At 46.8% G+C, this 27,939-nt stretch overlaps 1 protein-coding gene across 1 annotated transcript; it reads right to left on the bottom strand.

Moving 5' to 3' along the window:
- Positions 1 to 123: 123 nt before the first annotated feature.
- LOC135808845 (polyphosphoinositide phosphatase-like) lies at positions 124 to 27,920 on the bottom strand. The gene is made up of 26 exons (XM_065322075.1): positions 27,466 to 27,920; positions 25,238 to 25,336; positions 24,683 to 24,812; positions 24,065 to 24,119; positions 22,683 to 22,784; positions 22,375 to 22,425; positions 21,383 to 21,588; positions 20,737 to 20,837; positions 20,316 to 20,441; positions 19,939 to 19,975; positions 18,923 to 19,020; positions 17,252 to 17,385; positions 16,912 to 16,957; positions 16,558 to 16,628; positions 15,719 to 15,773; positions 15,034 to 15,123; positions 14,400 to 14,458; positions 13,287 to 13,361; positions 8,510 to 8,740; positions 8,224 to 8,279; positions 6,922 to 7,228; positions 6,340 to 6,408; positions 4,935 to 5,091; positions 3,580 to 3,656; positions 2,525 to 2,605; positions 124 to 1,308 (listed from the first exon to the last, which is right to left on the bottom strand). The coding sequence occupies exons 1-26, from the start codon at positions 27,646 to 27,648 to the stop codon at positions 1,134 to 1,136; spliced, it is 2,871 nt and encodes a 956-aa protein (XP_065178147.1). The 5' UTR covers positions 27,649 to 27,920; the 3' UTR covers positions 124 to 1,133.
- Between the last annotated feature and the right edge of the window lie 19 nt (positions 27,921 to 27,939).

The following is a 27,939-nucleotide window of genomic DNA, read 5'->3' as shown; positions in this document are numbered from 1 at the left end:
ATATATGTATAATTATAATAACATTTAAAAAATTCCATCCCCTCTGTCGAAATGTCAGTGGGCTGGTGCACATCCGCATCAGTGCACGGGTACCGGACATGCACACGCGTGTTCAAAGCAATCTGATCGGCAGAACATAGTCGCATGACAAAACAGTGATGTTTCTTGGAAGAGAATCATGGGGAAAAAAGCATTTGACAGACAGCCAACAGCAAGCAGCTTAGAGATAGCATGATTCACATTGAAACGGATATATCGAAAAATATTTTACTGAAGTATCAGATTGAAATAATGTCATGGTTGTCCGTTACACTGTACGGCAATGATGCCGCAAGTGAAATTTTTAAAATTTGTATCATGAAGAGAAAGTTCAAATAACTGACATAATATATATACCAGTGCACTGCACCGGGAGGGAATACAACAATTACAAACAAAAAAGGCCTGGCTCGGGCCAAGAACATAATTCTGCAAAAATGCCAAAGCAGTTGGTTGTGTGTTTCATGTTGGGCAGACAAGTGGAATACAATCAGCGGGCTAGTGACAAAAGCCAGGTACACAAGGGTTTGTACAGCAGTGTGCGCGAGATCACACTCTACTAATGCTAGAGGAGCTGGAAAGCTAAGAGTAAGATTATAACAAATACACTAGCGATTATAAATCATGGCAAAGAGCAAGGAAACAGACTTCGCCAATCCTAACTACCTAATGCTCAGCTTGAGTTGCAAAAAGTCACATCCATTGTAAGTTGCAGGGTGAAAAGGAACACAATTAGCACAGAAGATGTTGTGCTGGCGGATTGTAGCAGATAATGTAGCGGCGAGCCAGTAGCAGCCTGTGGTACAGCAGGGCTCACAGGTACATATTGTTCACCATCAGAAAAAGTTTGAAACAAAGCAGAGAGGGTGAGAAACAGGACGATCACTCACCCACAGGTGGTTGAAGGAGAATAGATTGTTGAAACATATTTGATAAAACTGGTTAAAAAAAGCGGTACAAAACACAACTACATCTTCCATAGAATACATTTAAAAAATTGAACAGGAGATGCTGCATGTACGTACAAAGGAAGATTGGTGACTAAAACAGTGGAGCGTCACGTCAAAGAAATACCTACAGAGTGTGTTGATACTCTACGCAGCTTTGCAGAACACCTTGTACACTTCATACTCTTCATGTGATGGGTAGCGGGCGCCGTGGTGTGCTACATCCACCGCCGCTGCATATGTGTCGTAAGAACTCATGGACACTATCGGTTGATTGGCTTCATAGCTCGTGCTTGTGAATGGACGAACGGGAGAGGTGCACCTGCAAAGCAGAGATAAATAGAGATAGATAGATAGATAGATAGAGAGAGAGAGAGAGAGAGATGGAGAGAGAGAGAGAGAGAGAGAGAGAGAGAGAGAGAGAGAGAGAGAGAGAGAGAGAGAGTGAGAATCTTGTATGCTGGTGAAAAGTAGGGGTAGAGCACAGAACTGAGAGTTGGCTAAGGGTGTCATCGATCGGCGAATCAGGATTGAGTGCAAGCAGGCGGTGTGGTCCGAGCAACATTGGTCCAATCGAACAAAGCAAGGGTGTAGTACGCAAAAGGTACGCATATCGTACAAAGATTCTGTGAAAGCTATCACATTTTTTTCCATTTCCACTCCAGCCACACCCGTTGTGGGGGCCCGTGTGGTCGGATTGCACTCCAAGTACACCTACTCCTGATTCGGCCAACGATCACGCTCACTCGGAGCGCACTTGCTCGGGATTTGTCCAATCGATCATACCCTAAGACCTCATGTGACGTAATTTTGTAAGTAACCTATCCCAGAGGTGGTGGGGAATTAGCTGAATCAAGCCCAAAAGTATTCTACAGAGTAAGGAAAGAGGAATATTCCGCTGCAACTCTTTGCCTAGTGATCACGTATAAACATGAACCTGAGGGGTGTCTTGTTTTGCTTCGTGAAAAAGCACTGCTTCAGGGCACAGAGTACTGTTCAGGAAAATGAGCAGCCTACATTGTACTTGCTTCTGTCAGAAATCCTATCCTTATAATCATATTACACAGTGCGTTGAAGCTAAGTTGCCCTCGCATGTTGTCTGATGATTGGCTAAATGCAACAAGACTCTGAGTAACAAGCAAATCAAGCTTCCCACCCACCAATGTCAAGTTGTCAGCATGTTATACCTATACACTGTAATAGTAGTTGTGTAGGACCTCCTTTCATCCCCCCCCCCCCCCCCCCTCATGCGAACCTCCACATGAGTATGTGCATGGACAGCAGGATATGGTGACTAAACTCAAGAGCATGCCTTTTACTTGGTGTGTGTATGCTATTGCGGTGCGCATGTGTGACACACTGGTGCGTGCACGGGATGCTTGTTTGTGAGTGCGAGTATGTGCATGTAAGCGTATGTATCATTATGGGCAAATGTGCACGCGCCCACATATGCTTGTGGTTGTTCCATGTTATTGGGAATAGTATTCCCCAATGGGTTGGAGCCTCCTTACAAGTTTAAAACACACAGTCACACTCACCAGAGACTGTCGTTGAGCATAGACAATGGTGATGACATTGGCTCCTTGGGCCCGGAAGCAGATGTGAACTGGTCAGCATGCCTACATAGGGAAAGAACCAAACACACAAATCATCCGGTGTCACAGCTGATCAGTGAGTTTTTCCTAAAGAGAAAATGGACTGTTACTCAACTAATCTAATTTTTGTAAGCATACAACCATGGAGGGAACTCTCCGCCTGAGCTGGTTTTGCTCCCGGCTGCAATGCACGGGGTAGTGAACCCAGGACAGAAGCGGACCAGGCGTCATGATTTTGCACATGTATCGTTATGCTGCTTCATCACGCGACCTGTTTTATGAATATTGTTATTATTATACAACCTTACTAAAACGGTAAGCAGCACCTTTCAGCCTGTCTACCAATAAACATGAGGTCGGCCAGAGAGCGCAGGTGGTGGAGCCACAATAGCTCTACTCACACAACCTTACTTGTAGTAAATCTTGAAAACTCCAATTCGCAAGAAGCTAAGTTTCATAAAATTGATTCTGGGCAGCTACCTGAAGTATGCATGTGCAGTACTGCACAATGATGCTTATGCACATAAACGTCATAATCATACGAAATCCTGTAGGATCCCGTAGACCCGGTTGGAAGTTGAATGACAGAATGTACAGGACCCAATTGTCATAGTATTGTGTTATCTGTATTTTACACAACCAAACGTGCCCTGCAGGCATTTCATGCCACAACCTTGTTTTTCGGACGAAGATCGAGCTAGTCACTAGCTCTTTCGAAAGCGTTGAAGCTGGAAAAGCAATAGTCTGCCATTGAGCGTTGGGCGAAACTGGTCAACTGGGCATGTCTAACACACCAATGAACACACAACTGGGCATGTAAACACCTACGGGGATTCCTACATCTGTACAATGATCATGTACTTATAGCAAGTAGAGAACTCTGGAAAGGTGCAAAGACTGCAAACAGCAGTAGCAGTAGCAGTAGCAACAACAGCAGCAGCAACAGCAGCAGCAGCAGCAGCAGCAGTAGCAGCAGCAGCAGCAGCAGATTCACTCACCTCATGTAGTGCTGGAAATCACCACTGTTAGGAAACGCCAGGTCAAACTCACGACGTTCACCAGGCAATGTGGGTACCTGGAGAGTCAAGAACAACGAAATCAACAAAACATCCAAACACACAACTTGATGTAGCAATTACAGTACACATCATGTACACCAAGATGGATGGAAACCCATGAAACTAGTCTCAGCAGAAAGATATTGCTCCCACTGCACATAATATACCAAGGGCGGCCAAACCCTACAAATGGCCATACATAGACTGAAAACCGGGAATTTTTGGTGGTGTAATCTGTCCCCCGTGAATTCCGCGATTCCGTGGATTGCAGAATCTCCGCGGAATCCAGTAGTGTCCGCAGAATTCAGAAAATCCCGCGGAATATTGCAGAAAAGAGAAAAAAACTGCTTTTCCTGGAGATTTTCGATGTGTTTTCACAGCCAAACCAACCTGCTTGTGACTTTTAAAATCAACTTGCAGTATATTGTGGAGTTTTCGATTCTTTTGGACCAGGATTTCGCATATTTTTGGTTCGGAATTTATGGGGACAACAAACTTTGGTGGGGTTGCGGAAATTCGATCTGTTTTTACGCGCATTTTCCTTGCAGAATTGCCGCAGAATATACAAGGATTTGCAGAATTAGCGCAGAATTTACTGTTTTCAGCCGCAGAATTCTGCACGGAATTTCTGATATTCTGCCGCGGAATTCACGGGGGACAGTGTAATACTTTCGGTATTTCCCAAAAAAGAACGTTTCGGTAGCGCGAAAATTTCGGTAAATCAGATTTCCAGATCCAAAAATTGGCAAAAAATGCATTTTGCACACTGTGCATATGTGTGGAATGGCACTGTTGAATTTTAGGTAAACGTTTTATTTTAGGAAAAATTACCTGTACTGAAGTTACCGAAAATAAATCTCCACCGAAATTTTCCAGTTTTACAGTACATACCGTAAAGTCTTGTATAAAAGCCGCGGCTTCTATGACTTTCTTGGTGAAATTTTGCAGGCTTCTATATGAGACAGGCTTCTATACACGGCAGGTATTTCTATGTATGTCAACACTAACACCAGGCTTATGTGTGGTTTGATGGGCCCAAAATTGCAGCTTCTATTCAAGTGCAGCTTCTATACAAGACTTTACGGTATACGAGCAAACGGGACTCACAGATGCACATACATACACAAGCACGCACGCATGGGCACACACTCAGGCACAACACACACACATACACACACACACACACACACACACACACACACACACACACACACACACACACACACACATACACACACACACACACACACACACACACACACATGCCCACAGCGGAACGAACACACAGCACGCACCTTTTCTGCATCATCACCGTGGCCAGTGGAGGCACCGTCCACCGCATGCTCTTCATCGGAAGTGTCAGCATCGTCATCAGTACTGCTGCCCGACTGGTTGGTGTGCACGGCCGGAGAGCCAGCCACTATGCGCCGTGGGCCAACGCCGGCCTGAGGCCTGACATGTGTAGCAAACACACACACATGTATGCCATAAAGCAATACATCAGGCATCAGTGGGTTGCAGCAAAGGGTTTGCTCCCCCACACACTGAAGCTCGTGCTTATCAGCCGACTTGACATAGGACGCGAGTCGTGAGTCAGTCGTGAGTCAGTCAAGTCGCCTGAAAAGCGTTAGCTCCAGTGTGTGGGAGCAAACCATTTGCTATAAAATTATCGCCGAAGTCGCTACCACTATTTCGTACCAGCGGGTTGTGTTGTTGAAATTCAAGTGTGTACCCAGGGGCTCGAGGAGGTTCGCATGAACGGACATTTCTGTTCGAGCCCGGCATCGTTGAATATCTCATGTCGAAGATCAACTGTGAAGGAGCAGTCACAGTGCGACTACAATGAATGCATTCAGTGCTACATCATGGGTCTTGTACGGTCTCGTTTCTCAGTTTGATCTGTTACTGTCACACATGGTCAAATTACTCTACTCATGAAGTAGTTCATGGGCAGGTGCACTGTACATTGATACTTCAGGTAAGGGTTGTACCTTATCGCTACGTTCTCCTGGGCTACGTCTGATCAGAGTTTCACCAATCACAGGACTAGTCAGGGAGTTTTGATACCATAACCTATATAAGTACAGCCATGCAACTTTGCATACACAAATAATGTGCATAGAATCTAGATCTAGTAGTTCAATCTACTATCTTCACACAAAGAATTATTATGATCGTACCCCCCCCCCCCCCCCCCCCGACCCCTCTCCGAGAAATTCTGTGTGTGTGCCTCGAGTTATTCGGGGTTTTGGTGCAATCAAGACTTGATCTGTACACGCTTTCATCACAAGATTCTGCCAGTGAAATTCTACATAGCACTCAGAGTGAGCACACACTCATTCTGAAGAAAACATTGACTGTCAAGTCAACACCAGGACTCGAACCAGGGACACTCGCTTTTGACCGGCGATGCTCTACCACATAGTAACATGTGGAAATTGAACAACATGAGCCTTGAGCAAGTTGAGGACTGTGGTAAGTTAACTAACCACCCTACGAACAGGAATACACAACAGCACCCACAGGCCAAGCCATATAGGGTCGTTAACTAACCACCCTACGAACAGGAATACACAACAGCACCCACAGGCCAAGCCAAATATGGTCGTTAACTAACCACCCTATGAACAGGAATACACAACAGCACCCACAGGCCAAGCCAAATAGGGTCGTGCAACGCACGTTCACGGCTCATCTTACGTCATGTGCTTCTTGACTTTCTTGCGTACCACAAAAGGACTTGGGTTGGCTTTATCTGCAAGCACGAACCTGAAAAGAAAAAAAACCGATCCAAAACAATTGCAGATAGTTTCAACACAGAAGGAAGGGGAGACAAGACAAGTGAGGATCAGCTGGGCGAAAATTGGAATAATCAAGGGCCCAGCTGGAGATTTGAAAACAACGACGATGGCGACGACGACAACAACAAAAACTGTGCCATATATACGACTCGGGGTGAAAGAAAATATGACCTATTTCTAAACGAACACAGTAAAGGTGCAGACAAGGGATCCGCCTGGTGTGCACAAAATGTGCTCCACTAGGGAAAGAAGTTTAAGAACCCACATTGTGACAATATCCGTAGGGGCTTGCATAATTTTGTCGTGCCCGTACAAGCAATCAGCGGGGGTTTTCAGCTTTTCATGCAAGAACACATTCATGCAAACTGCTTATAAGCTCAGGTAGCCTACGGAATCTAGGCGTGGGTTGGTGGTTGCTTGTGATGTTACATAACAGGCAGTAGTTGCCATACGAGTAGACTAACATGCTAGTAGTACTCACTGTAGTGTGGTAAGCATGCTGTGGCAGAACTCGTAGTCCTCAAAGCCAGAGAGTTCCCAAGGCTGATAGTGGTCCAGGAACGTGTGCTTCAGGTACGTGCCCGACCTCATGCCCGTCTTACCGCCAAATATGGCCGTGCTGTGGCGACTGGTGCTGTGGCTGAGGCTACTGTGGCGAGAAGCCGAGTCATACGCCGGTGGCAGTGATGTGGATGGTGGGGATGTGGATGGTGGGGATGTGGATAGTGGTGAAGTTGGATCTGGCGAAGAGCAGACGTCACTGTCATCTGACGCTAGCTCCACTTGCTCTGAGCAATGGACAGGGGAACAAGAACATACCAGGCATCTACAGAGTCAGAACCAGTGAGCGCGTTCGATTATAGGCTATTCAGACTACGGCCAACGGTGACCACGTTTCTACGATTCAGACATATTTGATCCGCGATTGTGCATAACATTTTGAAACACGACTGCATCACCATGGAAATTCAAGTTGACACGTGATTTTGGCCGTAGTCTGAATCGCCTATTATGCCCGCGAATCGATTCATGAATCCATTCATGAATCGTCCCTGGCTATTCACATCACCCCATGTGAATAGGGTGAATGGATTTCGAATCGATTCCAGGGCTCATGACAAGAAATCGAACGGTGAGATTCCATTTATGAATCGATTCATGTGCGCAATCGAACGCACTCACTGTACCAATACTTGAGGTAGCGAGAGCAGACAAGAGTAAACAAGCTCCCAAGAGTGTGCAACTCGAGATACTCTTTCTATGGGGTCTGCAGACGGTGAAAACTCACGTCACGCGGTGTAGTGTTGCCGTTGTACGTTTCCAGCCTGCCCAGTGGATCATGGAGTAGTATAAGGGTAGCACTCCGGGTCCCTGACAGAAACCCCCGCTGAGCATCATGTACAAGTCATCAATACGATCATGACAGCTATTCGGACTGTGCGCACACTGGCCTTTGCTGTACGCAGTACAAATCGTATTCGGAAGTGGAACATGTGATGTTCGTTTTCTCCAATATAGACCCCATACGCAGAGCTGCACACTATTAGGAGCTTATAATAGTGGCGCTCACTGAAATCCTGAAAGCATGTGGAGATGCCTCCTGACTATTTGGCAGGTTGCTACTGTTGGTTGAGGCGTTCTTGTATGTCTGGCAAAGAAGGAGTTCAGCAAATGGAGAAAATCCCGTTCCCTCACCCATTCGGGTACTTCAGGACAAAACAAATGTGTGCAGGTCAAGCGAGGTCTTACATTAGACAAGTGACATTTATGAATGCCAACCTACCTTGATACGGTAATGGAATGGATGTGTAGAGATGCTGTGAAAGCCATGCTGTGTAACTGAGCACAGACAAAATACACAAAACTGATCAGTTCAATGCTCAATGTACATCTACTCGTGCAAATGCGTAAAACCAGTACTTGAATGCGTAGCTCATACAGTGCAAGAAACCATCGATCTCTGTACACTCACTGCACACATACACAGTACACACACGCACGCACACACACACACGCACACACACGAACGCCCGCACGCATCAACAGCAGCGCTCTACGAATGCATGTACCTTTCTCGCAGTGGCGTGAAGCCTGCTGCCTCCAAGTGATGCAGGTAGTAATCCGTGGGCATGTCCCAGATGGGAGTACGGTTACGCGCCGGTTGGTACTTTCCGAGAAACACATTGATGGCACATTGCTTGTCATGATCGTTGAATGTGTTGCTGTAGTAGCGTGATATCGTATTCATGATCTCACGAGAGTGGATGGTCCACTGAGAGAGCTTGCGATACGTGCGAATTCTGATAGAGGACCAAGGAAACAGGAACATCAAATCACTTACTAATCACAACCAAATGCTGGATGCAAAGCAGCAACACAATCTTCAACTACAGCAAATCTCCAGAGCATTTGTTGTCCAAAGATTGGCTGAATACAGCACTGTCGGGCGCCGAAGAACGGCCAGGCTAGAATTTCACCAATTTTTAAGAACGGTCTAGGCTGGATTTTTTCCAGATAAGAACGGAAACCGTAATGTATAATGTACACTCAGACGTATTACTCTGCATAAATGTACATGTAAGACTGTACCATCGAATAAGAACGAAACCGCTGTGTTCGCTAAAAATAAGAACGGGCTAGGCTAGAAACCTGACCCCCCCCCCCAGCATCTCTTGCATGGATCACGAACTACCTGACACATAGAACTCAAGCAGTGTCAGTCAAAGGGGTACTTTCAGACCCACTGCCTGTGAAGTCGGGAGTCCCTCAGGGATCTATACAGGGACCGCTGCTATTTTTGTTGTATATAAACGACTACCTGACTGTATAGAAGGGTTTTCATTAGTAGTATTTGCTGATGATATTTTAACTTAATTTATTTCACTCAACTCGTGGTACATGACCAATTGGCACACAAAGTGCGAGAGAGGGGTGATAGCCAACCACGGTATGATGCAGCCCTCATTCAGTTTGACTCTGACATTGTAAGCCTGCGGACGAAGCTTCAGCATGGAATCAATGTAGTTCATAAATGGGTAGTGTCTTGGCATCTGAGACCCAATATCTTGAAGACAGAAATACGCTTTCCCCTCGCAATTGTCCTCTGGAATTCTCAGGTAGATTTTTGTGTGCAAGAAAAGTTAGCAAATCTGTAGGTTGTCTAGTGTCTAACTGCTCCCACTTGTCCCCAGAATGCACTTGTCTCTTTTTATGAACGTTACCTTATTCCTATCTTTCTCTACGGTGCCACTGCTTGGCATTCCCTACTTTCATCTGTTGTGCAGATGCTAAAACGCATCATAAACCACCTATCTGCCTTGGGCACAGGCGCATCCAAGGCCACCCTTGCAAGGCAGGAACAAGTAAAGACATTCCCGCCAGTTGCTTGTTGTACCTGCCCGCCGCAGTAATTGTTTACCCACTCTCCCGCACCGTTTAAAAGGTAAGACGCACGGGTGCTACCGGTGAGCGCCGCATGGTGCACACACATCGGCACTATTCAACTATTTCTGTGTACTAAGATTTAGCGTTCCAGTGCCATAGCAACCTAACAGTACACGCAGCCGTTCCGACGGCACATACTGCTGCTATCCTTGCCTCTCTGATGCGTGATAAGTGTACATCATAATATGAGCCGGGCCGTGCGAAAAGGGCCCTAACGATGTTCACTGTACAGTGCAGTAACACGCACTTGAAAGTTGACAGGTCGATTACGTCATAGTTCACATACACCACAGTATTCGTGCGCTCGCAACGCGAGTATGGTAAGCGCTAGGCTCTACAGGATAGCACAGTGCGATGGCCCAAGGTCCCAGCTCTACGTGGGTATTTCCCTTTTTCAAATCGGCCAATGTACGGCTGAGATCGAAAAAATTTGCGTCGCGCTTCGGGGAGCGAGCTGCGCTAGTTTGGAAATTTCTCGAGTGCGATTTTCCATCGCTGTTCTTGTTTTGCTATTCCTCCGCCGAGATGAGTATCTATCGACATTTCACTGTTGACGAAGCACTGAGCCTGGTCCTCACCGCCAGTGAGGATCAGTATCTCGCGCCCAGCGCTGAATCTGAATCCAATGCCGACACTAGCGCGAGTGATGACGATTCTGACGGAGAAGAAATTCGAGTGTCACGATCAGCTGTTCCACTTTCCGCTGCTGTCGTTGGTGTCTCCACCAGCCTTCATGGTGACGTTCCAGATGGCTCAGAACCCTGTGATGCGCCAGGATTGCCCAGTGAGGATGACGGTGACGAGCGATCGCTTCAGTACTGGGAAGGTGATGTGGACACGGACACAGCCGTCCATGAGTTTGTTCTGAAATGCTTTTTCGGTTCAAGAAAATCAAGAACCAGTGGGGGAACAGGCTGCTGCTGCTGCCCCTATGCAACAGGTTGGTGGCGCTGCTGAGGGACAGGCTGCTGCTGCTGCTGCTGCTGCTCAGGTGCATGTTGCTGATGCTGGTGAGGGACAGGCTGCTGCTGCAGCAGCAGCAGCAGCTGACACTCCAACGAGGTCCTGCGGCTGCACCAAAAACTGCCTCAGCAAGTTCCCATCCAGTGAAGTGGACGATGTCCAACTTACGATGAGAGGACTAGAAAAAGCAGAAAAAGGATATGCTGTTGATGGGAGTACTGTTGTCGGCGGAGTAGCGCTCTGACGCTCAGCGAGGAAAGAGAAGACGTGCAGCATTTGATTATTCGTTCCGCGGAGAGGTTGTATGCGCCGGAGCATTCAGGCAAATCTATGACGTGTCGCAGAGAGTATTGAAAAATATACTCAACCACCTGAAAAACTGCGGACCTGTGCCACGCATCAACCGTAACACGGGACGGCGGCCGCACAATGCCCTGACATCTGCCATTCCTCTTGGTGGCATAAGTGATGACCGGGCGCAGTACTTGTACAAGGAGATCCGTCCGTTTGTTGCTGACCCGTACAAGGACGACCTCTGCCCACAACCCGTACCTGCAGAAGCCGAGATGTCGGATTGACTTACACAGGAATCTGCATGACTCTTGAGGAACAAACAGGGATATAACAAGCTTATGATTCACTGAATGTCATGGGTTTTTTTTAATTAATTTAGCTGAGTTATTCTTGCCATTACGAACCGCTGTCCAATAATCTAGTTTCCATTAATTTATCAGCCGTTTACTCAGAAAATACCTTGAAACGCAGGTTACAAAAATCACTATAACTCTGGTTTGGATTGACATTTTTTGGAACGGTTTTTTGCACAGCAATCCTGACAGCTTCAGCTATAATATTGGACACTAAACTCATTTTGACAAAAATCATCATTAGGGCCCTTTTCGCGTGGCCAGGCTCATATTATGACCTTGTACTGAGTTCTAGCCGGGCGGCTTGTAGGCGTGGAACATGTTAACAATTCTGTGTCCAGCCTCACGTCATACTTAATTACTGAGTATATACTCTTGACTATGGCAATACCCGCGCCCGATCACTTCCTGGAACATTGTCCGTTTCCTCAATAGCCAGCACAAGTGGATATGATGGTGCCGCACCGATATTGGGACCGGCATGTCCCGTGCAACACCCACATATGTCAGCCTTCACCTCACTGCGGTGTGACGGTGTCATTGCCGTCACCCCCAACACCAATGATAACCCACCTCCGAAAATATTGCTCGGGTTCGAGAAAGGGGACACGAGTCAAAGCAAGCTGATTCAAAGTAGCACATAGATATATATTTGATTCGTGTAATGGCGGAGGAGAGAGACTTTGCTGCTCAAAGCGGGGAGGCTGCTGCTAGTGTTAGTGGTTTGGAGGAGTCACTTGATCTGCCGAATAGCACCTGGATCGTCCCAAAGCAAAAAAAAACTACTTGAAAGAGCACGCGGAGGTTGGCTGCTGGGGAGGAAAGATGAATTGCTCGAGCGGTAAGTAAAATGCATAAATCCATTTCGCCTGGAAGTTTCGCCTGTCTGATCTCTTGCCTTGGCATGGGCCTAGGAATGCCTAGCGACATTTCGGCGAGCCAAACATCTCCTTGTGTTTACATGTTCTTGTAGAGCACTGTCTCTTCCATATGGCCCATGTCGTGTCGAACCGAAGGCGAAGCGCACTCTCTCTCCCATATGGCCCATGTAGTGTGGAACCAAAGGCGAAGTGCACTGTCTCTTCCATATAGCCCATGTAGTGTCGTGTCGGACCAAAGGTGACGTGCACTGTCTCTCCCATATGGCACATGTAGTGTCGAACCAAAGGCTCAGGCGCTCAGCTCCTGTAGCGTTGCTGCCTGTGTCCTCTGGCAGTGTGGAGGAGAGCAGCAGTGGTGATGGAGCACTGGACGACCTGCCAACCAGTCAATGGAATGCTAGCATGCTCAGGAAGTACTTGAAAGAGCATGGAGACCAGTTGTCGGGGGCGAAAGACGATTTGCTTTCAAGGTAAATGTAAGCTCCGGTTGCTTTCCCAGCACCCCAAACGTCAGAATCACCCGTGCAACCGGAGATGGTGATCAGTCGACGCCAGTGTCAGCCACTCTGCGGTAGGGTGTACGGCGCTGTGACAGTACTGACGACCCTGGACACATCTACATCTTTCCACCAGGCAGCGGAGCTGCAGCACATGCTGCACGGGTTGCAGTGAGAACCATGAGCGGAGACACTTGCCACAGTTCACAACCAAAGGCACAGCTTCCAACACTGATCATTCCAACCTTCAATGGAGATGCTCTATGGTAGCCCAACTATTGAGATCGTTTTGTGGATAGTTGTAGCAAATTCACTCTAGTATCTAGGCGGGCATCACGGTCCTCGTGAATGCATGCGGACAAGCCAATAGGCATGGCTAGTATTAGTGCGTACGTTACAATGGTGCTCACTGACCTGTGCACAAGCTGAGAGCCACCATATTGCAGTGCAATGATGTCACCATGACCTTCATACAGGCCTTCAAACATCCTGTTACAACAGTCCAACACACACACACACACACACACACACACACACACACACACACACACACACAACACACACACAAAAAGAGGAGGAATTATCCCGCAAATCCACTCTAAAAAACATGCACTCATGTCCACGCAGATCATAATGCGGACAGTGCAAATTGGAAATCTTCAACAAACTCAAGAATTTCTACAACAAACTTCCACGAGGTTGCTCGCAGGAGTGGTGTGAGTGCACAGATGCAGACAGCATTCTGCACACACCGTCCACACAGGCCTGGAATTTTCAAAGACTATTCCGTTGTAGAAGAATAGACTTGCATGGACACATAGCCATTCCTCCAACACTGCAAACCTAAACCAGATCCTCTAGCTCACAACATTCTTCTGGCACTCGGCCATCATCAGGTAAATGAAGCTATCGTCAACAGATAAGTGAAGCCATTATCAGGTAAATAAAGCAATGGTACTCTGAAAGCCACAAAAGAGCAGTCCATAATTCTACAATTTCTACAATTTCTACAATGGAACACCATTGTAGAAAAAAAATAGAATGGAGCCCTACCTCCGCTGTTCTATACACTTCCTTCTCCTTACAGGAGTTACCGTAAGACCAGATATTTTTTAACGTCAAATTAAAGTTAACGATCTCCGGGTTTTTGTGGGTTAGCGAGGTGATATTCTAACGAATTCCGTCCCCAAACCGGCAAATAACTGTACATGTACATATCGTGTTGAACATATTGACTTCAAATATTAGCGATTTTTTAAATTCGTTAAATTGTTGGAATTAAATGTTCGTTAACATTACTGGTCTTACAGTACTTGGTACTGTAATCACAACCACTGCTCTGTCATGTGTCAGTACACTCATCATGCGCTCAGTACTTCAGAAGTCATAATCATCTACATGCATATTTACTTGGTATTCCCTACATTGCACTCCGCAACATTGTAGGGTGTTTGAATGTGAAACTTGTGAATGCCATCAAGGCGAGTGTAAGCACGGTGGTACGGTATAAGCGTGTCACAGCCTTACCGCATGCAGTCGGTGTCCAGCTCCAAAATGGGATCATCCACAACGCCGAGAGCAAACAACTACACGGCAAGAACAAAGTACATGTGCACACACAGGGATATTATTCGACATTCTGGGCAGATTCCATCCGGAAAGGGTGCCACTAGTACTGGACATATGACGTGTGTGCACTAGCGTGTGTGTGTGTGTGCACTGGTGTCCACCAAGGATTGTAACCAAAGCGAAACAACATGGTTCTGCGCCCTCCTTCAAGCTTTGGCCGCCCTCTTTCCGCACCCTCCTTCAAGCTTTGGCCGCCCTCTTTCTCTCCCTCGCCTTCTCTTACCCAAAAGCCCCACTGTACAATGCTTGATTTGACTGTTCAACACCCCTGTTCTCCCTATGCAGGTGCATTGCATTGCATGCATGCATGCAGGCACTACTGTGTAGACCAGTGCGCCAGCTCCATGCTAAAACTAACAATAGAACTACACTACTATCCTGCAGCTCTACTCCACACTACTATCCTGCTCTACTCCACACTACTATCCTGTTCTACTCCATGTGTAGAGCGATGCAGATTTGTACAACAATGCACACACGTTGCCACCCGCCTATCTTTGCTGGAAAACGGGCTACAAATGCTGGTCCATACCTGGAATCCCAGTGCACGCTTTCCGACAACAAACTGCGCCGTGTTCGTCCGGTCCAGGCAGTCCACGCAGTTGACGCGCACCACACCAGTCTACGACAAAGATACAACCACACCAACACCAACAACAGATGCAACAGCAGCAGAATCTTAGAGAACAAGACAGGACAGTGGGTTGCTCGCGTCATTGGCTGGTGACAGTGCCGAGCACACCATCTTCTGCTTGGGGTCGGATAGCAAAGTGGACACAGCATGACAGCACGTGTACATGTATACATCAGGGGCGAGATCGATTTTAGATCTTTTGTCGAGTAGTTTTCCTGGCGTTGGTCCCTTCTCTGTAGTTATGGCTAGCTAAGCAAAAAAGGAAGGTGTTGGTTCCGAGTTTAGTGAAGGCGCCCAAATAACAACCGACCATTTGAGACGATATCTAGTAAGTCACAGAGAGCGATCTTCTTCCCTGGAGAGAAGTTTGTCAGTTTCATGTGGAGCAGAATTCACGGAGATGGTTTCGCCGACCAGTATAGTTTAGATACCTAGCGGAACCCTGGTGCAAGTTAGCAGACTTGTTGTACACCCTGCCAGTGACTACTCCGTCGAGTGTCTAGTTGGTGGAGCAGTTTACAATGGCAACTGCTATAAGAATTTACAGCTGTCGGACAAGCACACTCATTCTAACACACATTACCTGCAGGCGGAAGGGCTGTCCTGGCCGGTATCCAACACCACCTATTCTCTTGTAGCTAGATGGCCAGCACGGTACAGCACACGCACAAACATGCACAAACACATCACAATGGCATAATATATCATGCAGGCACATAATATGCACACAGACACGAACAACAGCAAGCATCTGACATAATCCTCATACCAAGGTACAGAGAAGAAACTGATCAGCACTCAGTGTCAGTCATAAACGTCTAGAAAGACCCAAAGCACACGCTGTTTGGCCTGCATTCTTAGAACTAGACCATTACGCAGCTCCCATCCCTTTCGCATACAATGCGCCAGATCATTATCATACACCTGGACACAACAGCCTTGTGACCTGTGACCCTACTCTACAGCAAAGAGAAGTGATTTCCAGGGACAACAAAGCAGCAAAGAGAAGTGATTTCCAGGGACAACAAAGCAGCAAAGAGAAGTGATTTCCAGGGACAACAAAGCAGCAAAGAGAAGTGATTTCCAGGGACAACAAAGCAGCAAAGAGAAGTGATTTCCAGGGACAACAAAGCAGCAAAGAGAAGTGATTTCTAGGGACAACAAAGCAGCAAAGAGAAGTGATTTCCAGGGACAACAAAGCAGCAAAGAGAAGTGACTTCCAGGGACAACAAAGCAGCAAAGAGAAGTGATTTCCAGGGACAACAAAGCAGCAAAGAGAAGTGATTTCCAGGGACAACAAAGCAGCAAAGAGAACACTATTCACAAATCGTGACATAGGACGATCATAAAAGCACTGTGAACACAGTCGGTTCATGCACACATATGTACGTCCAAGTACGTCAAGCCTAACCAGTCACATACCATTCTCCACGGTAGTGTTGATTGCACAGCAGCTCGGGTCCAGCATGGAAAAAGCCGGTCTCCGCAAACGCCTGAGTGGACGGCAGCAGACACAAAAGATAGGTACAATGCACCGTGGAACTTCAGAAAAGGCCACATGGCACCCTGTAGATCCTCAGATCCTCAGGTCAACAAAAATGAGAAAAGTACTACACTCATACATCGGTATGTGAGAGCAAAGCAAGCCCCAAGTCTAGTACCAGTCAGAACTTTTTTGCCTGTGATTGGACTGTTTAAAAAAAACAGTCCGATCACAGGCAACAACTAAAACAAGAGACCATGGCAACAGATGCGACTGTGAAAAAGAGGCCATACCTTCTCTGCTATTTGATCCAACTTGTCCAGTACATTGCTGTCTTTGCTGCATAGGCAACCAGACATCGCACACACAGCACGCAGACAAAACACATTTTGTTCTTGTTCACAGACACCGTAATGAAGTAAGCAAAACAACTTTTAACAAAAGAGTTCAAACTAAAACTAGTACAACATAATTATGTACATAAGCACATGCACAAATACAAACAAACACACACACACACACACACACACACACACACACACACACACATGCACACACACACACACACACACACATACACACACACACACGCACCCCCGCCCCCCCCCCCCCACACACATACACGCAGCTCACCTTCTGGAGTAGCGTGCCATGTCGAAGTGAACATACTGAATGTGCAGCTCGGGAGGAATAAACTGATTCAGATAGTTCAGCGCTAGCTGCATGTTGTCACTCAAGATTGACTCTCTAGGTCGACGCTCACGTTTCTACAAGCACACAGAACAGCAAGATACAAGGAGGGTTTTTTTTCGGTGGTTGCATGCTACATGGCATTACCAAAGCATAAACCTTCTAGCACACAAATTCAAACTCATCTTCGCAACGTGCAGTTTGGAGTTTGGCTTCCTTGAGCATGCTGGTGATCACCATTAAAAGGCCATTGCTTCAATCAATGTGGACCTAGACCTACCAGGGGCGTCACACACGGTACGACCACTACGACCATGGTCGTACCACTTTTCGTCCAGGATGGTCCACCCAATTCATCCGAAAAAGCAATAAAAAAATTCAAGGATCTTCGGACTTGTACAAAACATCGCAACTGTTACTTTCATTGCAAGGAGCATACAGACTTGATGCCTAGCACTAGCAGCTAGTTATTGCCCAAGACTCCAGGTGGCTATCCATTACGATAGGCGGTTGGAGTCACGGTTAGAGACAACCAGACGATGGATTCCTCGCGGACGCATTCACTGCAAACTTGACGGAAACAGAGCTGAGCTGGCGGCAATCACTGGGTCCAGAACTAAAAATTTCCAAGATCTACCATGTTACAATGGCGATCAGCACGTCAAGAGACACTACATGTATGTCACTTGTCAGCTACAACATAATAATTATATTCTTTCCACAACGACACCTACCTAGTACCTCTGGCTCCTGACGATCTACTGCAAGCGGATTCGAAAATGCATTACACCCGCGAACGCAGCGCTTGTCAACGGAAAAGGGAAGCGCTTCATTCTCCGAAGCTGAAAAGTGTTTGGACTGCTGCTCCACGGCGGCAGAATATTCTGCAGCTGTTCACCGACACGACCCGCTTCACCTATATTATAACGATTTACGATCGTTTCGTTCCCCGAGTTTTCCGGTAGCAGCAACAAGAATTTCGTCCGCGACGACAGGATGAAAGTCTCTCGCAAACTAAAGTCCTGTTGCCACGAAGACAGAGAAGATTCCGCAAGCGCTTTCTTCTGCTTCCATTGTTGTAGCTCTCCGGTCCACTGGCAGATCTTTCAATCCCACCGAACAAAAACAAAGGATCTTCTTCTCTCTCTAAAAACAACTAAAATTGTTTGCGACTGTCCAGGCCGGACGTGTGCATAGTGTACGCGACGCGGCAGACTTTTGGAGGACACGACATACATGTACGTTTTTGCATAGCCGCTGGCGCTAGAACGCTCAGCACGCTGGTACTTCGGATTTTGCGATTTTTTCGAGGGCAATGGCCCTGAATCATTGAATCAATGGGTTCCATTTGCCTTGCTTGGCTACCTACGATGTACAGAAAATACCAAAAATCCATGAGAAGTATGTTTTTGGAGCTGGAGTGGGGTTGTCGAATAAGTGCTAGGGGAACCCTCCTTTGCGGCTGTAGAGTGCTAAAACGTGGTCTGTTAGCCGAAAAATCCTTATTTTTTTCTCCGGGGGACACCCCCGGACCCCCCGGTCGTACCACTCCCAGCCACCCTGTGACGCCCCTGCCTACAGTACACTCAAAGCATGTGTACCATGCCAACTCACCTTAACCAGGTTCAGCACAAACACTGGTGTGCCATAGCGCTCGAAAAGACTGTTGAAGTGCATGGCAGCGGACGAGAAGTACGGGTCGTTCCTATCAACTGGGCAAGCAGAGAAAAAGGACACAAACACACTTGAGCTGTTAGAACACATCTGGGAGATTGCTTGTCCTGCAGTGAATGCACTGACTGATGTACAAAATGCCAGTAGACAAATAGCATTAATTAGTTGAGGGAGTTGAAAAGGGGAAACATTTAAAAATAACACAGCTACCATTACAGGAGAGCTAGAGCAAAAAGCCAAGTTGTCAAATGGCTATACAATCACCCTTTTCTGGCAATTCACAACTCAAAGAATGACAGTGACGACTCTGAACTCCAATAGAGAGGTTCCGCACTACGTTAAGTTGAGCAACTTTACGTTAGTGGGCGGGAAAAACCAGTGAATTCGCGAGTTTGCACTCCACTTACGGAAAGTTGTCTACGTAGAGTTGTCTACATAGGGCTCTGATAACGTAGGTGCTCCGTAAGTGGATTGGGGTACGAATTTATGACTCTCTCCCCAGGTCGATCCGGTCGTACACTGCCGCGTTCGGAGTTGCCAAGGGCAGCTAAGTGATTTGAAAACTCCGTATGGCAAAACACAGACCCGTACGCAGTTTATGTAAGACTTTCCGTAGATCGACTATGTTTTTTACTAACGTAATTACGTTATGCGGAACCTCTCTAATACTAGTATTCTGCAGGCGGTGTGGCAGAAATAGAGCACACCCACCACATTGCCATCATACAGCACAGCGAAAATGAGACATGAACAGCTGAACACATGACTTAGTGTGGTAGTGGCCGGAGGCACACGGGATCATCCTGGAGTATGGTGCTGCAATAACAGCAACTCTAGTTTAGCTATCACACATGCACGCTGCAACTAGACTACAGTACACAGGTCCTGGACACACAGGTCCTGGACCTGAGGACAATACCAAAATGTGATCAGCCACAACTGAGCATAGTACTTACTACCGATGGGAGGCTTGGGAGTCATGCCAGATGGATCCTGCACACCCATGGACATAAACACACACAGACACAGACAGACAGACAGACAGACACACACACACACCCATACACACCCGTGGGTACACACACACACACACACACACACGCACGCACGCACATGCACGCACACACACACACATTCAACCATGAAAGTTATGTACATGCTGTCCAGACATGGTCGAAAACAAAATGATTCAAAATAACAATGATTGTACAACATACAGAAAGGTTATAATAGCTTTCAAGAGTAGTCAAGATCTTGTCAAGCAATTGAACAAAACTTTACTGGATCATAACAGCTACAATCCTATTCTACGAGACAGAAACCGTAGATTTACCTGTGACCAGAATAAAGGAACGGAACCGCGAACTTGAACGAACGACGTAAAGCGACCTGTGTTGTGCGAGAGATGGGCAGCATCATGCACAATCTGCTCCGTTTCCACTTCATTGGCAACGTGACCCTGCTCAACAGGAAGCAAAAGAAAAGAAGAAGAAAAAACAGTCCTATTGGTCAGTCGTCCACACCGATAATATCGTGATCGATGTGGCGAGGACGGAATGCTCCCCCCCCCCCCCCCACACACACACAAATAAAGAAACAACAACACACACCTAGCAGGTAGCACTGTAGATGGATAATATAGCCACACTCAGTGACAGTCATACACAAAGAACTAAAGAACTGGAGAGATTGATACAGAAAGACAAATGATACCAGATCCTGAAGAAAACTTCGCCAGTACAAGGTCACCCTACCACATCGTTCGTTCCACGCTTGAGAAAACGACAGCCAGCGTACTCCTTGGAGCGCCGCGCTATTAGGCTGATGTAAATAGGCCGGCCGTACACGGAGATATCTGAAGACAGAGTGCTGATCAAGGGCAATAATAACACGCGAGCATTAAGCCCTCTTCTACTTTGCTGCTCGTCCCACTCTTTATTGTTCTTGGTCTTCACCTAGGTGTGGGTAGCTCATGTGTACTGGTATGTCGGGGGGGGGGGGGGGGCAGGGGCAGATGCACCCCTAAAAGGCCAACCTAGGTTCAGCATGTACATACATGGCGATGGCAATCATGGAGTCAAAGTGAGTGTGTGAGTGTTTACCGTATTTTTGTACTGTCTCCTGAATCATGGTATTGATCTCCAATGTAAATGCCAGTTTCGGACAGAGCTGTATCAGTACAATTCCACTAATACACATCTAACAACTGCCAAAGGAATAGTGGCCACGTGGATCCCCTCTTTCTCCCCTAAGAGATGGACCAGAGAGCGGGGTGAACTGTACATCGGGAATCGTACCTGCTGAACTGCGATGTGTGTACTACCATTTAGAACAAGTCAGCACAATCGCGCAAACAGAAATATGGCCGATGGAAGGCCTGCCCAATATTGAGGAGGATACTGGCTTGGCTGATGAAGCCCTGCGTGGCTACCAGCACCCATTCGTCAGACATGGTGCAGTGTGCGCTCTCCAGCAGGTACTCATTCCAGACAAACTTGGAGCACGGCCGCCAGGGTATTGCCGGTGACTTGGAACGCTGCACACGCTCCCAGAAGCCGCGTGTACGCATGTTATGCTGTAGCGGATGTGTGATGTCGTAAGAGTAACTAAACAGAGCACAGACCAGCAGTCAGCATGGGAAACACCCGTACTCAGATCTCCAGGAAAGAAGAAAGTCAGGCGGAGCGAAAATCTCTCTATTTCCTAAGTTTCAACTTCTTGCGATGCTACAAGTGCTGCGACATTTTCACAAAAGTCGACACTTTGCACACTATGTCATGGGCTGTGCCAACCGACATCACTCATTCAAACCTATTGGGCAAACAAAGTAGTATGTATGATGGATGGCTCAGCCACATGTTGACACCACCAAAATGCGAAAAAAAACTACAGTCAGACCTCGCTTATCCGGATCCCTCGCCATCCGGAAGAAAATCGCTGGTTACCGATGTGCAGCATATGTTATGCATACAACATAACCGGACCTCGCGATCCGCATACCGGTGCATGATTTTGTGTACAAACTGGTTGAAACGTGTACAAAAAGCTTCGTCGTATCCGGTTGCATGTGCCTTGCAGAAGCTAGAATCAGGGACTTGTACAGCCAAATGAGGTCCTTGACCTGCTGGGTACATGTGGACAGCACTCAGTTGCATGCACTTGTCATTCTTCTCGCTTGTTTTACATACTGTGCACGCTAGTTGTACTGCATAGGACCCATCTACATGTATGTACGATGTCACTGCTTTTGACATGCCACATGCATATACAGTATATGTGTTCAGTTATCCGGTTACCTCGCCTATCCGCATATTTTTGTGGAAAACAGATGTGTGCGGTTAAGCGAGGTCTGACTGTACTACTACTACTACACACAGCGTTCTGTGCCTTACCTAAAGTAGAAGGAACTCGACAGATCCACATTCTGAAAGACCTGTGCATATCTGCGAGGCACACACGCACACACACACACACACACATATGTGCACACACACACACACACACACACACAAACACACACACACACACACACACACAAACACACACATGTCAAAGTGAGATGTTGAGCATGGGTCAGGAATCAACACTGGAATGTGCGTTGTAAGGGGGTGTCCTAGCATAACAAAGAACACAAATCGCTCGTAACATACCAAATGTTGACCAGAACTCACAGATACATGTAGTTATTGTTTCGGCTTACTTGGCCTCGTTCGGATCATGTCTGCCGCGACCTTCATGCGGAATGTATATCAGCTGGGTGTCTTCTACTTTGTGTATGGCATGTCCACCGATCAACGCAGCACTGAACACACACACACACACACACACACACACACACACACACACACACACACACACACACACACACACACACACAAACACATACAAGACAGCAATAATGGCGTGCTGTGAAGGGAAGGAGTTGGACGGGGGACAGTTAATCACACATCACACATGACTGATGACATTCATTGTCTGATAATCTAAGTTCAAGGTAATAGCAATTAAAGTGGAACTCCGAAAAGACATACCCCTACAAGAATGTGGAACAGAGGACTTAGTATCCGAGGCACTTCGAGTACTAGTACTTCTTATCCGAATATACTTCAATCAAGCGCAATGCATCCATGCCCCGGACAATGTTCAAACTAAGCAAGTGTACGTCTTATCAGAGTAGGTAATCGTCAAGCTCCACTGTAGACCCAGGTGCTCGAAGTCCGGACACTTTTACAGTGTGTGTTTGCCGAGCTGAAACTCACACTAGCAATGATTACTTGCCAGAATCCTGCTCGTGGATGGAAGGTATCCTGTCCAAGTTTGTTCTGAGGCCAGGCTCGATGGAACCAGGCCATCTTTCGATCCGATCTGTTTCTCTGGAGTTCGCTGATTTTTCATATCAAATTTTGGTGTCGCAGAGGGTGCTCTAAGTTCATACTGCTCAGAGGTGACTCGAAATACACACATATTTCTGCTGATTGGTAACTTGCAATCCCTCGGTTACGACGAAATCACCGAAGCGATATGTTTGGCATGTGCCTCCACCAGTATTTCTTGCAAAAGCGTAGTATGTTGCCGAAATGCAAGCTGTTTTTAGTCGGCTCAGAGAAGAAGCAGCTGCGCTGTGAAAACCGCGGGAAAACAGTGGTGGAGATGCCAGGAGTGCCAACCTTTCTGCAAGGATTGGTGGTTCTCTGTAAATTCTTCTCCTTTGGCCATTCTCAGCTCTAAGCTGGCTCTTGATGATTGAGTGAAGGTCTGTTTGACGCTGTGTCCGTTCGAAATCGGTCTTGGCAAAGTTGATTTTTGCATGAAATGTAACCCAATTTGTATTTCGTATGGACACTCGAAAACCCACTCGCGTGGTATGGGACTTCTGCGTATCGTCGATCCCTGAAACTTGCTACGCGAGGAGAACATACCACACTGTCCCCTCCATAAAATATTTGAGTCGAATACAATAACAGAACACGAAATTATGGGCGTACGAACTTAGGATACCATGTCCGGACTTCGAGCACCTGGGTCTACAAGGCAATCGTGTTGAGTGCAGCACAGGAGATCAACCACGAGCCATCCACCTACCATGTTTTCTTGGTGATGAGAATCAGGTAGTAGCCTTCAAGGAAACGAACAAATCCTACACAAGCCAGATGACATATTGACAACACATAATCACACAACAACAGCATGCATGTAACAGCCAAACAATGCCCATGACAATGGAAGATCGCTCAACTGGCATTGCCAGATGAGTCCAGGAGGGACAAAACTTGAGTCGCAATCCAGGAAGCCGTTGTCATGTCATCGACTATGCGCCATATGCGAACTGATGCACCAGCCTGCCAAGGCAGATATTGCCACCCATCAACCAGGCGCAAACTGATGGTAAAGGTAAGGGGAGACGGTATGGATTTGCAAGATGTGAAAGAACATTGTTTGAAGCTAGAAAGAGCGTGCGATGTTCGGATGGTATGTGTTGACCGCAATTTTAGAGACTGCATAGAGTTGCATGTAGAGCCTTCAAACCATTACAAGCCGAAATCTCAAAAATAAAGAAGAAAGGGAGAGTTCATTGAAGTTACTATGAAGGAACTACAAGTATTAGAGATAAAGCAAAGGTAGAAAACACCTCCGTTTCAGGGAGTTTCAAATGAAAAAGGGTTTATAATTTTGGATGATAATATGGAGTAGGAAACTTACCAAGAAGTCCGAAGCCCGACGCAGTCTTTTGAAGGCCACCTGATTTGGAGTACGCTCTTCCTGGCTGCTGTTTGTTTCCACTATCGATCATAGTCAACAAGTTTCGGATCTGCCGCATTGTGTACTTGATCTACAAACAGAATAAGCAGTACAATACCATACAACATTGCTCAAATACATCCATGTACATTGCTCAAATGCATCCATGTACATTGCTCAAATACATCCATGTACATTGCACAAACACATCCATGTACATTGCACAAACACATCCATGTACATAATTGCTCAAATGCAGACACCTGGGCCAGGGTCACAACTAGCTTACTATAGGACAACCACACCAGTACCGCAGGTGGCGACCAAGAAAAGCCATCAAATGAAAGCATATTCATAAAAGTGGCTCCTCCTTCCTGTAAGTGCGCGCTCGCACATACATGTGTACATGGCATGGGCGTGGATGGCCATGGATACACTCTAGTTACATTGTGTTACTTTGTGTATGTGTTGAAGTAAGTACATTGCTTGGTTTGGCTTTCTTGTAGTGTCTCTTACCTTGTCATCAATGATTACAAGTTCGCGTGGCTCCGTCCGGTCGATTTTCAACACTCGGAATACAGTTTCGGTGTTGTTGGAACCAATCAAGTAAAATCGCTGCACAGGGCCACAAACAAAGTAAAAAGTTGACAACGTGTAGATACTTCTATCAGGAAAGGCATTTTCACCCCCCCCCCCCCCCACACACACACACGCAAAGAGTACTACAGACTGGGCAATAGCAGTCTGTCGTCTTGATAGCGCTTCGTTCGTGTGGATCCACACCGGAAGTGGCGGCTCAACATGCACAATGAATAGAGGCGACCTCCTGTTGAGGTGATGCAGCACTGTTCACATACTTTCCACCGTGTGATACATACTGGGCTGCTGGTCTGTGTGCACAGCATCAATGCATCTATGTCTCCTCTTGCTTTAGTACCACAGGCACACTCACTGTCAAAGTACATTTTTTAAACAGGAAGGATGCGCCATGGCTGGCAGAGCTGCCATCTGGACAGCAGCTGCCAAGTTCAGAAGCTAGCAAATGCCAATGCAAATAACTGCTTGTATGGTGTAACCCTTAGCATATGGGCTCGTCGTCATGAAAGAAAAACATGCTGACTGAGTTACTGGCTGTAAACTGCATGCCCAAGTGCTCCCGCAGGAGTGTGTGGACCGAGGTTTTCAAAATCAAATACATTTGTGTCAGCATGTATGCGCACAAGAATTCTATTTTCGTATGCAGTGTTGCTTACCAATTTCCAGCCCATATCGGACACCCTTTCCAGGTGCCCACTAAATGGTCACTTTTTCCTCGTGTGTTATTAAAGGGGCCATCCGTAAATACCGATGATTATGATTTCGTAGTTGGTCCCCGGGGGAGGGAGAAGGACCCAAGTGCCATCTGTATGTGTGGCACATGTTGTGGGCTGCCTGTGGAGTGAAACAGTTGTCAGCATCTTTTGGGTTCGGCCTGGTCCCATACTGGGCCATAGCTCAGATGGTTAGAGCAGAAGCCATAACACATGACAAGCAAGGTCTCATGTTGAATCCTGGAGGGGTTGGCATTTTTCTCGCTTTTCTGAGAGTTCACTCCCCTGACTGTTCACATCGAACTTGATGTTCTTCCAATTCTTCATAATTTACAAAATGTGTTCATTTCGTCCCAGACCCCCTTCGAAGCTCCCCCCCCCCCCCCCAAACCGAATACTCGCACAATGGGCATAGATGTATCACGAACGAAGTACTAGTAGGCGGATAGAGACCAATGCACTCGTGCAAGCCATAATACTAGGCGGTACATGTATTTGGGCATGTGGTGCCGGTTCTATGCTTTGCAAGTATGAAAGGACTAACTGACCCAGGGTTGCCGTGAACAGAACTGAGGAGCGATGTTCCACCCGCCACACCCTACAATCATACCACTGAGGGGTTCAAAGGTTAAGCGAGATTCACAGAAGCTTTTTTGGCGATGCAATGGGCGATGCGAACTCGCAATATACCATTCACAGAAGAAGTCAGCGATGCGACGTTGCCTTGCTGATTTGGCGCGAAGTTCAATGGCGGTGAGTACGTCACCATGGTAATCGCGCGGCTTGGTACAACTTGTACAAATCTACAAGCAACTCTTGAACCTTTGTACAACTTTGCTGCAGAAAAGGTCAAAATCGTACGCCACATCGCTTGTCGCATCACAAAAGTTGAGCTTGGCCCAGTTGCGGCAGTTGCGTGAGCTACGAGACGGCTGCGATTTGGGGATTTCCCGGTTTCGCGCCCATCGCATCGTATACAACTGTGATCCCTTTTCTATGGGCAAGATGTTGTTGTTGGTGTTGACTTTTATTCGGTGTGTGGGCGCTGCCCTCATCACAATGCCATAATGCAGTGTCAGTACTTATATGATATGAAGGCAGCGTGCCACGCACTAACCCGTTCCCACAGTCGTATACTCTAGGCCTTGTTTATGGACTCTTGATGATATTGTATAGCTTGCTGTTATTGTAAATCAGGAAACTAGTACTGTACTGCATTCTGTAATGCCATGCGCAAGTGACAAAACCCGAGGTTCCTCAGATAGAGATAGCTGGTACCAACAAGATTAACACATATTACAAAGCTGCCTAACATACTACAAAGCTGCCTAACATATTACAAAGCTGCCTACATGTTACAAAGCTGCCTAACATATTACAAAGCTGCCTAACACAGGTAACATGTCTCAGCACACTGCACAGAGAGCAGCTCACCGTTTTCGTCCCATACACAGCAATGTTCTGCACTTTAGACATGGCCGGATTGAGGACCAGCTTGTTTACATCGCCCGCGCGCATCGCGCCAGTGCTTTCACTCGAAGCAGTTGTGGAGCCAACTGTAGCAGTGCGGCCCCTTCCATCGCTTGGAATTGGTTGAGGATCTGTAGCACCACTCATCGTGTTTGAATCTACGAATATTTGTTATTCTAATACATGATGACAAAATCAATTTCAAATGTGTGAATGTTCAGGTGATTGCAAGTTATTCAAAGCAAGCTAATGGAAAGAAGATAATCCCAGAAGACATCTGCTCACTGTAGGAGAAGTATTTCTCTCCCCGAACCCTATGAAAACAAAGTGTTTGTTTCTCATCTGTCTTCACAGCTGGAACACCCTTGAAAAGTTGAAGCAATGACTTTATGTTCACTACACAACTTACTTCACAAGGCACAGCCAACTCACAAGTCA

This window comes from Sycon ciliatum, chromosome 2, assembly GCF_964019385.1.
Source record: "Sycon ciliatum chromosome 2, ocSycCili1.1, whole genome shotgun sequence".
NCBI lineage: Eukaryota > Metazoa > Porifera > Calcarea > Leucosolenida > Sycettidae > Sycon > Sycon ciliatum.
This window is presented reverse-complemented; position numbering and strand designations above follow the sequence as displayed.

Coding starts and splice junctions, on each gene's coding strand:
- LOC135808845 (XM_065322075.1), bottom strand. CDS start 27,648: ATGAGTGGTGCTACAGATCCTCAACCAATTCCAAGCGATGGAAGGGGC. Junction 20,838..21,382: donor GGGCTTCATCAGCCAAGCCA/GTATCCTCCTCA, acceptor CTCTGTCTTCAG/ATATCTCCGTGTACGGCCGG. Junction 8,741..13,286: donor GGCTCTCAGCTTGTGCACAG/GTCAGTGAGCAC, acceptor GTCCTCTATCAG/AATTCGCACGTATCGCAAGC.